General features: G+C 45.0%; 1 protein-coding gene across 1 annotated transcript in view; it reads left to right on the top strand.

Moving 5' to 3' along the window:
- LOC147690066 (cholesterol 24-hydroxylase-like) overlaps positions 1–17,535 on the top strand; it is a 223,272-nt gene that overhangs the window by 150,932 nt on the left and 54,805 nt on the right. The window contains exons 8-9 of the mRNA XM_086937628.1: positions 9,192–9,348; positions 10,721–10,783. Coding sequence (XP_086793754.1) covers positions 9,192–9,348; positions 10,721–10,783 — 220 coding nt within the window. The remainder of the gene's footprint in view (positions 1–9,191; positions 9,349–10,720; positions 10,784–17,535) is intronic.

Here is a 17,535-nt window from a genome sequence, read left to right on the forward strand (position 1 = left end):
AATCAACGACTCGCCCACGGCTCCCATCCCCTACACCATCCCCAACCCACCTCTGGACATGATTTTATCCACCCTCTTACAAGTCAAAGAAGAACTCCACACCATCAAAGAGCTTCTTACCACGCACACCAGACAACCCCTACCTACCACCTCCTCCTAACCCAACAAGTCCCCCATCCGCCCCACATACCCCCTCAAGCTATACTCCCCGCACTGGCCCTCTATCCCCGCGCGCAATCACACCAACCGCCCCCGCAACTCCCTTTCGAGCCATGACTTATACACCCTCCTTCGCTCATTTGGCCCTGGCCCTTTAAAACACACAACCACTACACACCTCCCCATTCCCACAATCCTCACAAATCCCCTTAGGCCCCCCACTCTAAGCAACAGAAGTTCCGTCCCCAATAATCTCAGAAAAGTCCCCCTCTCTCTAGAACACTCGATCACCCCTCTTTCTCCCAGACTCAAATGCATCCTACTCAACTGTAGATCGGCCCGAGACACTCCTCCGACATCGCGGATCTCATCATTGCAATGGACCTAGACCTGGCCATCTCGACGGAAACGTGGCTAACGGAAGCTTCTACACCTATAATGGACATACTAGTCCCCCCCAACTACCATATCATTAGGCTCGATAGGACCGGCAAGTTGGGCGGTGGAATCGCATGCATTTTTAGGAGCTACCTCTCTATTACCAAAATCACCTCCCCCTCCCTCACTTCCTGTGAACTCTTCTGCCTCGATATCTCCAGCAAGGGCAAACCTGTCTGCTCTTTACATGTCTTCTACCACCCGCCCGGGGACAACCTCACCTTCACCCAACAACTCATGGACACGATCTCATCCAATGCCGGTCGACTGATCACTCAAATTTACCTGGGTGACTTCAATCTACATTGGAACGATCAGAAAGACGCAGTGGTGAATGGTCTCAAAACTTTCCTCAATGCGCTTGACCTCACCCAAATATGCAATAGCCCGACACACAACAAAGGCTCGATCCTCGACCTTATCATCGCCAAAGAAGGCTCTACCCAACTGGGGTCGATCCAACCCTGTGACTGGTCAGACCACCACATCATCACTTTCTTCATCAACGAAAAAGTTAAACCTATCACGGCTCAACCCACCAAATCCAAGATCTGGAAAAGGGACATGAAGCATCTCAACCCTATCTCCCTTCCTTCTCACACTTGCAGTCTCCTCCTGCCCCCTACTGGCGCCCTTGATGTCCAATCACTGACTGACCACTACCTCGACTCTATGAATTCAATAATCAACGAAGCTGCCCCCCTGCAATTGAAGAGAGTCTCCACCAAGAAGTCGAACCCTTGGTACGATGGCAGACTCAATGAAGACAGAAGGGCTATGCGAATGGCAGAGCGCACCTGGAGATCTGATCCCTCAGCACTGCACCTAAAAACGCTGAAGAACAAGAGAAATGCCTACTTTAAGAAAATCAAGCGTTCAAAATCTAACTTCTTCAGCCTCCGGCTGGACCAAGCAAAGAACCGTCCAAGAAAACTGTTCGAACTAGTCAAAACTCAAACTAAGATGCAGCCGCTACAATCAAACAGCGCAACAAGCGATATTCCACACTGTGAAGACTTTTCTGCATTCTTCAAGCTAAAGACCGACAACATAAGAAGTGATCTCCTCAATGATGTAAGCCGATACTCCAGCCCCATCAGCATGACCACCACTCACCCTAAAAACAACGCTTCATGGACGTCATTCGACACCTACACTGAAGAGACAATTCACAATCTGCTCGGCACCCTGAAGCCCGCTAATCACTTCACAGACCCCCTACCTGCTAATGCTGTGAAAGACTTCACCCCCCTGCTCCTCCCACTCTGGACCAAAATCATTAACAGCTCCCTTCAAGAAGGTCTCATCCCTGACTCCCTCAAGGAAGGGCAAGTCACACCCATACTCAAGAAACCTACAGCTGATCCGGCTGACCTGAACAACTATCGCCCTATCACCAATATCCCCACCTTGGCAAAGCTACTGGAAAAATGTGTACAAATCCAACTGACAAAACACATCGATCAGTTTGACCTCCTCAACCCTCATCAATCAGGCTTCCGAGCGAAACACAGCACAGAAACGGCTATGACGCACATAATTGATGACGCCCTCCAAATCCTTGATCGCAACGATTCCTGCCTCCTCATCCTTCTTGACCTCTCCTCAGCTTTTGATACTGTCAAACATGAGAACCTACTGGAGCTGCTAAATACCAGAATGGGTCTATCCGGGACTGTTCTGAAATGGTTCACTTCCTTCCTACATAACCGGTCTCAGAGGTTCAAGATCAACAACGTGCTGTCTTCATCGGTGCCTTTAACCTTAGGCGTCCCACAAGGCTCCTCCCTATCCCCCACTTTGTTCAACCTTGTCATGGAACCACTCACCACCTTGCTCCAAGCGTCTAATGTACACTTCCATATGTACGCTGATGACACTCAACTTTACCTCAAGCTACAATCCCCGGAAGACATCAAGTTTCTGAACGCCACACTCAGAAACACCCAATCATGGTTGGCCGATAATCACCTCAAACTAAATGCTCTGAAAACGGAGTTCCTTCTGATCTCGCCTCCAACAAAGATTGCCATCACCCAGACCTGGCTCAAGCACCTAACGGCGTTCAATGTCCAACCCACCATCGTGGAATCTGCGAAATCCTTAGGCATTACACTGGACGCCAAGCTCAACATGCAGCAGCATGTTAGCAAAGCTACTAAAGGAGCTAACTTCCAAATCAACACTTATAGGAAACTTAAACCTTTCCTCCCTGCTAAGGACTTCCAAACTGCTGTACAGGCCCTAGTTATCCCCAGCATAGACTACGGAATTGTGGCCCTTAGCGGACTCTCCATTACAACAACCGCACCCCTAAGAGCCTCCTTGAACGCTGCCGCGAGACTCATCACTGGTTCAAGGAAACATTCGCATATAACCCCGGATTTAAAATCCCTGAACTGGCTGCCCTTTGAGGCCAGAATACAGCTGAAAATAGCCGTTATGACACGCTCGGCCGTTCACCACAAGTCACCCAGCTACCTCACCCAAAAGCTGACTATATCTGGAGGCTCGAGAACCAATAGAAGCACAAAAAATCTACTCCTGAAACCTCGTAGATTCCGGAAGGAAAAAACATGCAAACGCTCCTTCTCAGGAATGGCCCCCAGGATCTGGAATGCACTCCCTCCTGAAACCAGGCTTATCTCCTCCACTGCACTTTTTAAGAAAGAGGTAAAAGCCTTCCTTATGGCCAAGTTCACCTGAACTCTTCTGCTACTGGAACAGAGACTTCTGCACCGTTGCCGCTGGACTGGTTACCTGATTGACTATTGGTATTATTTTTGTGCATGACTGATATCCTAGTATGCTACTGACTACTATATTGCTCCTAATAGTTGGTTCCAATTTCCCTCCTGCTGCCCCTACCCCCTGTCCCTGCGAGCTTTAAGAAAGAGGTAAATGCCTAAGCTCACCTGGTCACTATTGCTGCGGGACCCAAGACTCAGTATTGTTTCTGTATTATTATTTACATGTCGCTTACTGGTTTTATATATGTATTGCTGCTATCCTTTGCTGCTAGGCTACCAAACTGTACCCCATAGTGGATTTATCCACCCTCCAGTTGCCCCTACACCTATTTCTGTAAAGCGCTCTGATATCTGCAAAGAACTTGTTCGCGCTATATAAAACTTTGAATAAATAAATAAATAAATAAATAAGGAAAAAAGCACTGAAAGTTGTGATTGTGACCTCTGTGTTCGAAAGCACAATCACCCATGCGTTCTTATAAAGCTGATGAAGCATCCACTGTTTGATCAAACGTTGTGGTCCTGGCCTTTCCTGCATGGTCATCCCGAAGCGTTTTGCCTTCCTCCTCCTATTTTTTGCAGAATTTGTTGTTGTTGCCCTTAGGACTCTGTGCAGTTTATCGCTGCTAACCAGTGCTAAAGTACTTATGCTCTCTCCTTGAAACTTGGTAAAATTGGCATATACCCAATTGGCAAATGTCATTTACTAAAGTATTGCAACATATGCCCATGGCCTTTAAATTAAATGCTACTAGCGGCCCTGCAGTACTGATTGTTCCACCTTCTTAAGTAACCCTTCGAACATGTCTCAAGCCTGCCATTGCAGAGCCCTTGTGTGCAATTTTAAATTGCCATTTCAACCTGGGAAATAAACCTATTGCTAGGCCCAAACCTTCCTTTTTAATACATATAAGTCACCCCTAGGGTAGGCCGTGGACAACCCAGAAGGCAGGGTTTATTATATTTAAAAAGTTTGACATGTACTTTTAAGTTTTATATGTTCCCGGTAGTGAAAAACTCTTAGGCTTGTTTTCACTACTGTAAGGCCTATCTCTTTCATAGGATAACATTGGAAGTGCCTTATTACATTTAATGCAATTTCCAAAATGAGAGGAGATAATTAGCTCATGTTTAGGTCTCTGGAATCCTAATTCAAAATACACATTTATGGTGAAGTCTGATTTTAATTTACGATTCTGAAAATGCCACATGACCTTTACTTGCCTGAAGCATTTGGTGCCTGCAGCCTGTCTCTGGTCACATGACTGAGTGTAGTTGGTAGTTGGGCTTGGGTGTATTCATACTAAACAGCCACACACAATGATAGCTTAGGTGTGAATGTGCCATCACTGGTGAGATGGGACTAAGAAGCTAGGCTCAGCCTCACTTCCAGCTGAATAGGCTGTGTCCTGTCTCCAAACAAAGAGCCAAACCACCCTGCATTGTCACTTCAGCCAGCTTGGAACCAGGGCATGAGAGGTTGGGAGTGCCACGCACTTCAAAGACACTGTCTAGACGCTTCTCCCACTTTACAGAACCCGGACACCAGTGAATAGAAGAAGGACCTTAGACACCACCACTTCATTACACTTCTGGACCTGTGGATACTCTGCCTAGAAGGACTGCTGGGCTGCTACAAGGACTACCACTCTACTGGACTGTTACTCTGAAGGAGCTGATGCCTTGATGTGCTGACCTGCTTCCTGCTGCACTCTTGCCTGCGGAGGAAGATCTGGAACCACAACCCGTCTTGAATCCAAGCCTGCTGGTCTCTTAATCTGAGCATGAGTTTGAGTTTGAGTTTAAAATATTTATAAAGCGCACGTCTACCGAGCGGTTTCTTGGCGCTAGGAATGCAAACCCATGGGCGGGACAGGAAGTAGGCTGCTTAATGTGGAACGGCTTGAGAGAAGAGGAATGGGATATATGATGTTACAACGCGGACTTTTACTCCGCATACCGTTACAACGCGGTATTTACAACGCGGGTCATGTTACAACGCATGTATTTACAACGCATTTTTTTACAACGCAGGTACCTTTACAACGCAGACCATTACAACGTAAGTATAGGTAAGTATATATTAATAAGAATAATATAATAGTAACTTAATTTTAAAAGTATAATTAAATGTAATTTTAAATAATTAAATTTCCATTAATTAATTTAAATTTAAATTAATATTACTTTATTTTTACCATGTACCCCTGTACCCCAGACACTCTAAACTGACCCCAAACACCCCCCTAAAAATAAGTTAATTTATTTAAATATAATTAAAATTAATTAATTTAAATAAACTGACCCTGAACCCTAAAAATACCCCTTTACCCTATAACTGAAAACGGACCCTGAACCCTAAAAATACCCCTTTACCCTATAACTGAAAACTGACCCTGAACCCTAAAAATACCCCTTAACCCTAAAACTGAAAACTGACCCTGAACCCTAAAAATACCCCTTAACCCTAAAACTGAAAACTGACCCTGAACCCTAAAAATACCCCTTAACCCTAAAACTGAAAACTGACCCTGAACCCTAAAAATACCCCTTAACCCTAAAACTGAAAACTGACCCTGAACCCTAAAAATACCCCTTAACCCTAAAACTGAAAACTGACCCTGAACCCTAAAAATACCCCTCAACCCTAAAACTGAAAACTGACCCTGAACCCTAAAAATACCCCTTAACCCTAAAACTGAAAACTGACCCTGAACCCTAAAAATACCCCTTAACCCTAAAACTGAAAACTGACCCTGAACCCTAAAAAATACCCCTTAACCCTAAAACTGAAAACTGACCCTGAACCCTAAAAATACCCCTTAACCCTAAAACTGAAAACTGACCCTGAACCCTAAAAATACCCCTTAACCCTAAAACTGAAAACTGACCCTGAACCCTAAAAATACCCCTGAACCCTAAAACTGAAAACTGACCCTAACCCCTAAAAATACCCCTTAACCACAAACATATAACATTTAAAATATAACTATATACTTACCAATACTTACGTTGTAATGGTATGCGTTGTAAAGGTACCTGCGTTGTAAAAAAATGCGTTGTAAAAACATGAGTTGTAACAGTACCTGCGTTGTAATAGATGCGTTGTAACGGTAGTGCGTTGTAAAAAATGCGTTGAAACAGGTGCACACCAGTGCGGAGAGTCAGAAAACAGGATGAAACAACTGAGCTAATCTGGGAGTGCAGGGTGAGGTGATCATTCAATTTTATCCCTAAGGTCTTCACTGAGGAAGAAGGAGGGGGAGGAGAACCCAGGGAAGAAGGCCAAAATGAAGAGTTCCAGGGACTGGAGCAACCACCTGTAAGGACCAATTCGGTTTTATCTGGGTTTAACTTCAGGTGGTTGTAGTTCATCCAGTCCCTGATGAAAATCATAACAGATTGGAAATTGTGAATGGAGTCTGAGGAAGAAGACAGATTGAAGATAAGCTGGTGGTCGTCGGCGTAGTTGTAAACCGTGACCTCCATTTGCTGTAGTGCGAAAACAAGAGGAAAGATGTATAAATTAAACAGAAGGGGGGACAGGGAGGAACCTTGCGGTACGCCACATTGAACCTTACGGGGGGTGCAGAAAAATCAGCCAAATGGACGGCCTGAGTGCGGTCCTTCAGGAAAGAAGAGAGCCAGACCAGAGCAGATCCCCTGATGCCAGCCGCCCTGATACGGGTGAGAAGGATGGAGTGGTCAACCGTGTCAAAGGCGGCGGATAAATCAAGAAGGACCAGAGCCTGGGGTAGATTGGTGTCCAATCCCTCTCTGAGTTTGTCCATAACGGAGAGAACTGCTGACTCCGTAGAGTGCCCGGGGCGAAAGCCTGCCTGACACGGGGCTAAACTGCCATTTACCTCAGCAAAGGCACTGAGCACTTTAGTGACATGTCGCTCTAGTATTTTACCTAAGAAGGGAAGGAGGGAAATGGGGCGATAATTTGCCATAGAGGTGGGGTCAGCACCAAGTTTCTTCAAGATAGGGATTATAGTAGCAGATTTGTGTGGCTGTGGAACAATGCCCTGAGCAAGGGAGCCATTGAGAAAGGTAAGAGGGGGCAGGGGGCAAGCCAAATAGATTTGTCTTAGAATGCGTGCAGGGCAGATGTCAGAGGGGGATCCTGACTTGACCCTTTGAAGTAGGGACAGAAACATCTCCCTGGTCAGGGGAGGTATTTGATAGAGGTATAACCGGTTGAGCGGGGGCTGAGGATCGGAGAAAGAGGGGGAAGGGGGTGGAATATTAGACTTAATTGTAGTAATTTTCTCAATGAAATAATCATTGAGAGAGTCGCAGAGGGCCTGGGAAGGGGAAGGTTTGAGGGTAACTCTGTCGGAGAAGGCTAGGTCCTGTACAATAGAGAAGATTTCTCTCGGTTGGTTTTCGGCAGACAGGATTTTCGAAGAGAAATAATTAGTCTTGGCGGAAAGAATGGCTTTCTTGTATTGGTTGAGAAGTGAGGTGTATTGCAGTTTGAGTGTGGGGCAGTAGGCGCGTCTCCAGGCGCGTTCTGCCTGCCGTACTGCAAGTTTCCTCTCTTTGAGTTCATCATTAAACCACCGGTTTGCGTCATTGGCGCGCCTGGCATTGACGCGTCTCAGAGGGGCTACTTGGTCGCACCCTCTGGCGAGCCATTTGTTGATAGTGTCCGCTTGGACGGAGGAGGGAAGATCTTCAATGTTAGGGGTTGAGGCGGATAGAGAAGAGCAAAGGGAGGTCATGTCGACATGGTTCCAATTGCGCACCCAGGTGTTCCTAGGGAGAGGAGGTCTTTTAGTGAGACTAGGGTGAAAGAAGAAAGAAACTAGAGAGTGATCGGACCAGGCACATGGGGTAACAACAGGTGTAGAAACGGGGCAATTAAGCGACCAGACCTGGTCCAAGGTGTGGCCGTGGATGTGGGTAGGGGTATGGACGTGAGACAGGAAATTGAGGCTACAAGGGAATTGCGAGAATTCTCTGGACATATGGTCATATGAGGGACATAACACGCTCCCCAACAGCCCCATGTCCCATCTTCATCAATTCCCTGACCCCCAAGAGGTGCCTCTCAGGTCCTGGACCCTCAGTGTGGCTTTTGAGCTCATTACTTCAAGCCTTTGGGCTTTTCGTGACCATGAACGGGCCCATTCGTACTGGAAGCACACTGTTCCCACCTAAAATCAGCGCAAGCGGCTGCAAGCTTGTCTCTATGCACATCAATCATCATTCGCCCGCGGAGGACAGCCAACGGAAAGTACCAGCCCGCCTGTCTGTGATTCCCGACCTGCTACTCGTGCCACACCGACCACTGCCAGCAGCACTCTTCTTCCTCCAGACGTCTTCCTTCAGCAACGAAAGGGCGTCTTGGCACAGAACTTGAGAAGGTAAAACTTCAGCCGGCCTAATCTTAGACTGCAACTTGCTCCATCGCAGACAGCCTCAACTTTGGACTTTGACTTGGTCCAGTGTGACCAGATATCGCCGGTTGGCGCTTCATGTTTTAGCCGCTATTTTACAGTTTATTTTTAAAAAATGCATAACTACCGTTCTACTGATTGGATCTTTGTCGTTTTAGCCTTGTTTCATTTATTAACTTTTGCTCTATTTTTCTAATCTGGTTTGGGAGCGATCTTTTTGTGTGGTGTTTTCACTGGTTTACTATTTGAAGTGTTGCACGAATGCTTTACGCATTGCCTCCAAGTTAAGCCTGACTGCTCTGTGCCAAGCTACCAGGGGGTTGAGCACAGGTTAATTTGGGGTTGCTTGTGTCTTACCCTGACTAGGATTAAGGGTCTCACACCCTTGGCAACCAGTAACCCAATTTCTAACAGAATGCCTTTCCGACTCCCCCAGCACCTGCCTCAGTATTGGCGTTTTGTGCATAAGGTGAAGGAAGCTGCAGCGTTTCTGCGCCAAACAGGTAAAGAATGTATCCAGAAGAGGAAACAGGCTGTTCTGAACGGAGAAGAGGTCCCACAAGATATCCTGACGAGGATCTTGAAAAGTGCTGGTAAGTATACCGAACATGTTTTGTGATGTGTGAGGGCATTTGTGGTTAAGGCCCTCAATGTATAATTTGTGGTATGTATCTCGTCTGATAAATAATGTTAGTGTGAGTTATGTTACATATCATATGCAATAATTAGCACTTATTAGGGTTTTTTCCTCTAAAATTGGGCATAGTCCATACCATCTTAAACTGAGAATGTCCTGGTATTTTCAGAGCTTTTTTCTCCATCTAAAGCCCAACAAGTTTCACCTCCTGAAACAAAATGGAAGCTGGGTGGGGTGATAAATGTATAAGCTCTTGGGCAGAATTTCTTGACCTTTTGAGGTCTGTGGACCCCCACTGAATCACTGCTGGAAGCTGGGAAGCCTTTCCTAGGCAGTTTATACTATTTGAATGTCAAAACAATACACACAAAAAAGAAACAAGCATACATCAAACAAATACACACAAATATGAAGGTTTTAATTTACAAACAAAATTAAAAATCGAAAGTTTAATGGGAAGGTTGGAGCTTTGAAAAATGTTTTTATTTCTAAAAGATGAATCAATGGGCTAACCTTTAGCATTTTACTTTGTCTATTCCATTTACTCTCTCTTCTAAATGCTTCAATTGAGGCCACCAATGGTCCATACTGGAATCTGTTTGTTGTACTTTCGCCGGTCCCAACAATCAAGCTAAGGATATCAACTTAATATCTAGGATCCAATGTCCAATGCCTTCACAATTGCATAGTATTTTTAAAATGTTCAAATCTTCTTTTTCATACATGCATAGTTTATTAATCTGCTAATGTTATTTCATTTTCCAAACAATGGTGGACACCCTCGTTAGGGTATGTTGAATTCCAGGTTAAGAACCACATCTTTAGGAGGCAAAGCAGTAAGCACGAGGACTGAGCAGTAGAGCTGGTCGTTATTATTTTAGTCTGTACTTTTTATTGTTCCCTTGGATTATGTGAGTGGAAGAAGCATTACGTAGCCGGTAATGCCCTACTGCATGCTGCCAATAAGAATTTTATTGCCCTATCCTGCGGACAATAACTTATTTTAACACCATAAGGTTGAGGGCATTAACTGAATCCAGTGCCCTATACTGAGAAAATGGACAAATATGAGATTTGAACGAAATAACTTTTAATTAACATCTGTCAGCACAAGCTCACTCCCCAATGCCAGACAAGGGAAACAGGTAACCCTGTTACGTCACGTCCGTTTTTGAGTTTAGAATGCCATAAAAATTGTAGCTAATGTTGAGCCTCCGCCTTTGGGACCAAGTGCTAATGTGATTCAATATACCTGTTGTACAGCTTGGAACTCCAGTAACTAATTGCACCTATAATTTACTTTTTTCCACATCTGCCTTTTAATTTAGAGGAAGAAGGAAACTACGACGATGAACTGATGCTGGATAATTTTATCACCTTCTTCATAGCAGGTAATAGATGAGGCTGATTTAATAAATATTATGTGTTGGTCTGATTATATTTTTTCATATAGTGTCTGCAATGGAGCTCCCAACATTCCAATGTTCTAATATTTCATATAGTACTTTATAGTGAAAGGTGCTTCAAAGCTGCTCGGCATCTGAGCTACATGTTGTCACTAAATGAGTTATCAAGCATGTTGGACACAAAGGTGATATACAGAGCAGAGCCTTACGGCTATGAGACTTATCATAAGAGTAACGAGGTGGAGTCCTATCTTAAGAGGCTACTCTCCTGAAAAAGGCTGCACAGTGGTATTAGCACAATACAAAATACATCAATAAATACAATAAATAAATGCTCGAGGAGGGGGTCAAAATCCAAACTTATTCCACAAAACCTATTAGCGAAAATATTAGGATTTGTTTTTATTTCCCGCAATTTGTTTTAGTGTTCCAAACACCTCCAGGGGTGCTGACTACCTTTGCAAAGTAGTGTAATGTCGGGTTACTGATATTTAATGTTGCTCAAGTGAAGGCAATGATCATACATCACTGAAAAGTTTTTGCAGCGAGTTTAAACTAAGAGGTATGGGCCAGATATATCAAGCATTTTTCCGGTCAGCAAAATCAGGTCACTAGCGAATGGAATATTCCTTTTTGAAATGTACAAAATGCGATTCAGTAACTTGGTACTGAATCACATTTTGCATTTGTGATTTGGTATTTGGAAGGTGCGTGTTTTGGTTGTCCCTTTCAACTAACGAATCGGTATGGTATGAATTACTGTTTTGCGACCAAAGTCTGGTCACAAAACAGAAATACTTTACCAACAGTTTAAAACTGATGGTGACCCATTTTCAAAGGGGAAGGGGTCCCGCCTCCCCTTTGAAAATGTAAATAAATAAACTTTTTAAGAGCAGGCAGTGGTCCCACAGACCACTGTCGACCCTTAAAAATTGAAGCTTCAAGGTTTTATATTTTTCTTTTTAACCCTTTCGATGCTGATGACGAGCTCAGCTCGTCATGAGGCCAACATCCCTGTGATGGATGTGATTCCTAATCACAAACTGCTATCTATCTCATTAATAATCACGAGGTAGGTTGATTTGCTACCCACTAGGAATCCCCAAATAAAACTCAATGAGTTTCATAAATTAAGAATACCGATTTCTCGATTGCGTTTCGGCGTGAATTGCAATTCAGAAATTAATATTCCTACTGTTTGTACTTCTGGCGCTACCTTCTTGAAAAGGTAAATGCTTTTGATTATCTGGGTACCTGTAGTAAGTCCCCCTATGGTGGGATGCCAATTGCCCAAGGAAGCTAATTTGTATCCATAATAGTGATAGGATTTTGAATTTTAGCAAAAGATACAGAGGGATCACTGTATGTTGTATTAATGTGGTGAGTTCATGCTTATAATACTCTTGCAGTTAGGTAAAGCTTTAATTTGTTTAAAGACACTAAATTGGTCTTATGGCATACTCTCTACTCCCCTTCGATTGTGGTCTGGCCAAAGAGGAACAGACCTTGCTTAAACCCCTTCTGTATAGAGCCAGAATATGGCTTGGCGGCCATCTTGTTAGGTGTTGGGAGCAGTACATAGGGTTTTGAATTTCCCTATTGTTCCCACTCTCGTGCTTGATCCATATTAAATTGTTATTGGAAGTAATTGGCTTCATCCTACGTTGGCTTTGTTCTGATTAAATAACGGCATCTTCTAGCAATGTGGAAGTTTAAATATTGGCAGTGGGTTGAGAATGGGTTGTATAGGAAGGTCTGCAACTATGTGAAGGGATTCGCTTTGCAGGAAGAGACTCTTACTTTTATTTAATTCTGTGATAACATGTGTACCTAAAATATATATTGGATATACACCAACTGAATTTTCAGTCAGAGAAATTGGAACGAGCAAGGTAGACAACCTGATCAGTGTGTTTAATTGGGTTGCAAGGGTGGTCCCTTGTAGACACTGATGTTCCTGGTGGGACTGCATCATCATAATTTGTCGCATTGCTCGTTGTAGCCCAGCATTGGCCAGGTTGTAGTAACTAAAGCTTCTACATCACAATTTTTGTGGATTTGTCTGGTTTAGGCAGGGTTGTGAGGTGTCTGGAGATCTTTCTGCTGGTGCTGAAGGATGTGTTTCATGGACTTCTATCTAGAGCCCTCTGCCTGCCAGGTCGCTCCCCGTTGAATTGCAACCCTAATTGTGCCCATGGCTTCATGGAGGCACCATTGATAGCTTAACCTCAGGAAGTGACTGATCATGGAAAATGAAACCGAGTCTGATGCTCAGTGTTTCATTGGCTAGTGAGGCCAGGTCCCTAGTGAGGGCACTAGGGTCGTTCAAGAGACTATTCAGGAGATTCAGAAAACAGGGAAGCATCTATTCTGGGGAGAGGGATTCTCGGTTCGGTGCACATCCTTTGAATGGATATTGCCTACATTTTCCCTTGGTAAATTGATGAATCCACTGTCCTATACAAACCACTGTGCCCTTGTAATGCAAATGAATGTTTCAGTGGAAAATCTTCAAGTTCAACCCTTTCAAAAACCTTCTGCATTCTTCCACTCTAAATCCATTTTGTTGTTTCTTGGAAAACAAGGCATCTGAGGTCTGTGCAGGATGTAGGCTGCAAGGGACTGAACCCAGACAGGGGAGTACACTGGCAACTGGAGTTGGTGTAGTTTGTGCATGTTTGTGTAGCATCTATCTCAGCTTGCTATTAACTATAGGTGATCCCCTTTGTTAGCTGTTTGGCTCTGTAAGTCTAAGTAAATGGAGCAGATTCCTTTCTTTGTTGCTTTCCCCGGTGAATGTCTGCCTAAATCCTTTTAGCGTAGCATAACCGTTATTGAGTAGTAACTTCTAAACAATATTAAACATGTATGTGCTTAACATTTATGAAAGTTGGGGGCGTGACTTGGTAGCTGAAGATAGCGGACGAGCTTCTTTGAGCTGCTGCCGTGACACGATCAATCCATCTGCATCCGCGGGGACCACCTGCATGGTTTGGCAGACTTAGCTCATGGGGGATCCCCACCTTTCCCTGGTGGGGCGGAGAAGTGGGTGCTGGACCCATCCTGCAGTGCTCGCCGAGAAGAAGCTGAGGTAGGAGTGGGGGCGGCCTGGGGCATATGGTGCGGCGAGTCTGAGCAGCAACACTGAAAACTTACTGCTAGAAGGGGGCGACTATCCCTCTTCCCCTGCCCAGAAATTCAACACCTGCTAGGGTGTGGTGCTCTGGTGAGCGACTTGGCTCCCGGGGAATCTTGCCGGTGCCCCTGGTGAGACAGAGGAGTGGGTGCTGAGCCCACCCTGCGGTGATCGTCTAGAAGATGTCGAGGTAGGAGTGGAGGCGAGCTGGGGCATGAGCGGCAGCCCCGAAAACTTGCTGTTGGAAGGGGGGGGGAATATCCCTCTTCCCCTCCCCAGGAATCCAACAACTGCTGGGTGTGGCGCTCTGGTGAGCGAACGGAGGCCGCTTACGAGCGGATGCGCAGGGGAGTCGCAGCAGCCCAGGCAACCTTGCAGGGACGTGGAGCCCGTGGTTATTGGCATCATGCCCCTCATCTCATCGCCGGAGAGGTACACGCCGGAGGGCCCGATGTGAAAAAAGACTTTGCCCCTTCAGGACCTGGTAGGTGGGAGAGGTGTGAATGGGTCAGGCTGCTAGCGGCCTAGCCCATAGTGAAGCTTGTGGTTTATAACGCCATGCCCCCCACCTCATCACCAGGAAGATACATGCTGGAGGACCCAAAGCCAGAGGACTTTTCCTCATTGAGACTTGCTGGAGAGGAGGCCAGAGAGGTGTTGCTGGGTCGGACTGCTAACACTGTGCCAGGGCCACAGTGAAGATCCTGCTGCAGGTTAGAGGGAGCAGCAGCCAGAGTGCAGGTCGAGGCCCCAAGGAGACAGTGTGTCCGTCTGGAGCGATAGAGGTGAGATGGGCCAGCAGGTGATGGGACGAGGATTTTTTTCTCCTTTTCTGAAGAGGGACCCTTTTGGTTATTAAAAAAGGAGGTAAGGCAATTAAAAAATCCAAACACCCTATAGGTGAGAAACACATATTGGGTACCATGAGCGCTACAACAGAACATGGTGTCCATAGCAGTACGATTAGCAGGAGCAACCATGTTCGCGCAGTTGATCTGGGTGCCCTCACGGCACAAATAGAATGAGTAGGCTTCATGGCCAGATGACCGCAGTATTAATACTAATGATGGCGTTATATATGATAATGAGGTAGAGAACAAGGTGACTAATATGTTTTCGATCCACAGGAGATGATTAAGACTGATTTCCTCAATGAGGATTTGGACCAACTTTCAACTTCGATGGCTATCAAAGATCCTCCGGGTGTGGAAATGTTTAACGCTACCCACATTACTCACTCAAGGGGATCACATTGGTGGTCTTAGGGCCACGTGACCTCCTTTATTAAGTTCTGGATCTGTAGGCCACTCGATAAGGAGACGTGGAATCTAATGAGGGATAAATGCCTGAGACCATTCTTAGATAACAAATCAGGAATAACACCTAATCTGGACTCAGAGCTATTGACTATTTGTTTCAAGTCAGGAAAAGATCCTAGGAAGGGCCTAGAGCACTGCTTTAAGCAGTGTCAAGATAGATTGTTGGATACTCTGGGTCCTCTGGCCAGACTCCTTGATATGGCTAAGGAAGCTTCTTTTAAGGTCATGCCCGTTGATGTTGAACTATTCAGGGGCTGGATGCCAATGCTGGTAATGCCAATGCTGGGCTAATAGCTGAAAGAAGAAGAGCCATCCTGATGAGGACTAATTTGAAGTTGGGCAATCCTAATGGACTTGTGTTTGGGGAGAGTTTTATTAAAAGTCTAGGCAAATACATTTCAACATTTACTGCCTTTAGTAAGGCCCAATCCAACATGAGACGGATGTTCAACAATATAATTTTTGGAAGGGCTGACAGGAAGGGCCTTGCTGTTAGCTGCGGGATATAAAGGGCCCAGTATTACCAACAATACCAGCGGGGATAAGGAGGGAACGTCCGTTCAAGCAGTAGATTCTTACTGCAGAGAGGGTGAGCCCCTTGCTTACAAGGCAGCAGGGGCAGATTCCATAGAGCCGTAGATCAAGGTAAGTTCCAACTCCTTAATTGGTTTCTTCCCACACAAAGGTAGGGGAAAGGTTATATTTTTTCACTCAAAATTTGTCTAGCATAATGAAGGATTGTTGGGTATAACAAACTGTGAGGGGTTTCAAAATAGTTTTCTGCCAGGTTCTTTACCAAAGGTGTCAGCCAATGGAGTCGTCCTTAGATCAGGAGCAAATTGCACTGGTAGATACAGAAATTACCCAAATGTTGCTCAAGGGGGCAATTTGCAAGGTCACAGACTGGGAAAGCAGTTTTGTAAATACTGTTTTCCTAGTGAAGAAAAAGGACAAGGATTGGCAACCTGTAATAAACTTGAAGGAATTAAACAGGTTTTTGATTTACAGGCACTTCAAGATGGTGGAGATCCATCCTCTGCGAGACATTTTACATGACAAAGACTAGCATGTGAAGTTGGATCTGAAAGACGCCTTCTTCACAATTCCCATTGACCTAGAGTCACAGAAGTATTTAAAGTTCAGCTGGAGAGGTATTTTGTAGCAGGTCTCCTGTCTTACCTTTGGTCTGTCATCAGCCCCTTGGTGTTTCACAAAGGTACTGCGTCCTGTAGTTATTTTCTTGAAAAAGAGGAGAGTGTGTTTAATGATTTATCTAGACGAAATGTTACTGATATCTCAGAATCAGGGGGGAACAGTTGAAGCTCATGAAGTGGTCAACTTGTCTCTTAAAGGCCTTAGGGTTCATTATAAATGTGGAGAATCAAATTATGACTCCTAGTAGATTTTAGAATTTCTGTAATTTCAGGGTGATACCAATTGGACCCAGCTTTGTCTCTCTCGGAAACAAATGGCAAAGATCAAGAAGGAGATAGCCCACGTTCTAGCGAAGGAAGTGGTGACTTTGAGGGTCTAGCAAGAGTGCCAGAACATGTCATCCTCCATTCAGGCCTTTTCCCCAGGCCCTTTGTGTTACAGGGCCCTGGGTTTGAGGAAAGGTCTTTGGTATGCAGATGTAATTCCCCTGTCCCAGGAGGCTCGAAAGGACCTACATTGGTGGTTGAACAACCTGGAGAGCTGGAACGGCAAAGCAATATTTGGGAATGTTCCAGAATTTACTGTAGAGTCAGATGTTAGCAACCTTGGTTGGGGAGCAAGATAAGGAGAGATAGAAACTGGGGAGAAATGATGCAAGGAGTAGCTATCCTTACACATAAATTGTTTGGAGATATTAGCAGGGCTGAATGCTTTGAGTGTCAGGTCTATTTTAGCAAACAGCGAGGTATTGATCTAGATGGACAATTTAACAGCTGTATCCTAGATCAATCCTCTAGGGGGAGCAAGATCGAAACAACTTGCAGACCTAGCGAGGGCATTTAGTATTTTTGTCGGGATCATAAAATTCTCTTCAAAGCAGAGTTTATCCCAGGTCATCAAAACAAGCAAGCAGATTGGAACTCAAGATTCTTGAGGGGCACCAGCGACTGAAAGCTTGGTACCCTCGAGTAATGGAACCAGCAGTAGGAGGGTCCCCTTTTTGAATCTAGGGAGTCCAAGCCTTTTGGAAGGGCAGGAAGGATAGGAGCACCCTTTAGTGGTCGAAGGAAACTTGAACCTTCTTGTTTCAAGGATTTCAGGAGATCTGGTAGATACTCTGGCCACTC

Source organism: Lissotriton vulgaris, chromosome 9 (genome assembly GCF_964263255.1).
Source record: "Lissotriton vulgaris chromosome 9, aLisVul1.2, whole genome shotgun sequence".
In the NCBI taxonomy this organism is placed as follows: Eukaryota; Metazoa; Chordata; class Amphibia; order Caudata; family Salamandridae; genus Lissotriton; species Lissotriton vulgaris.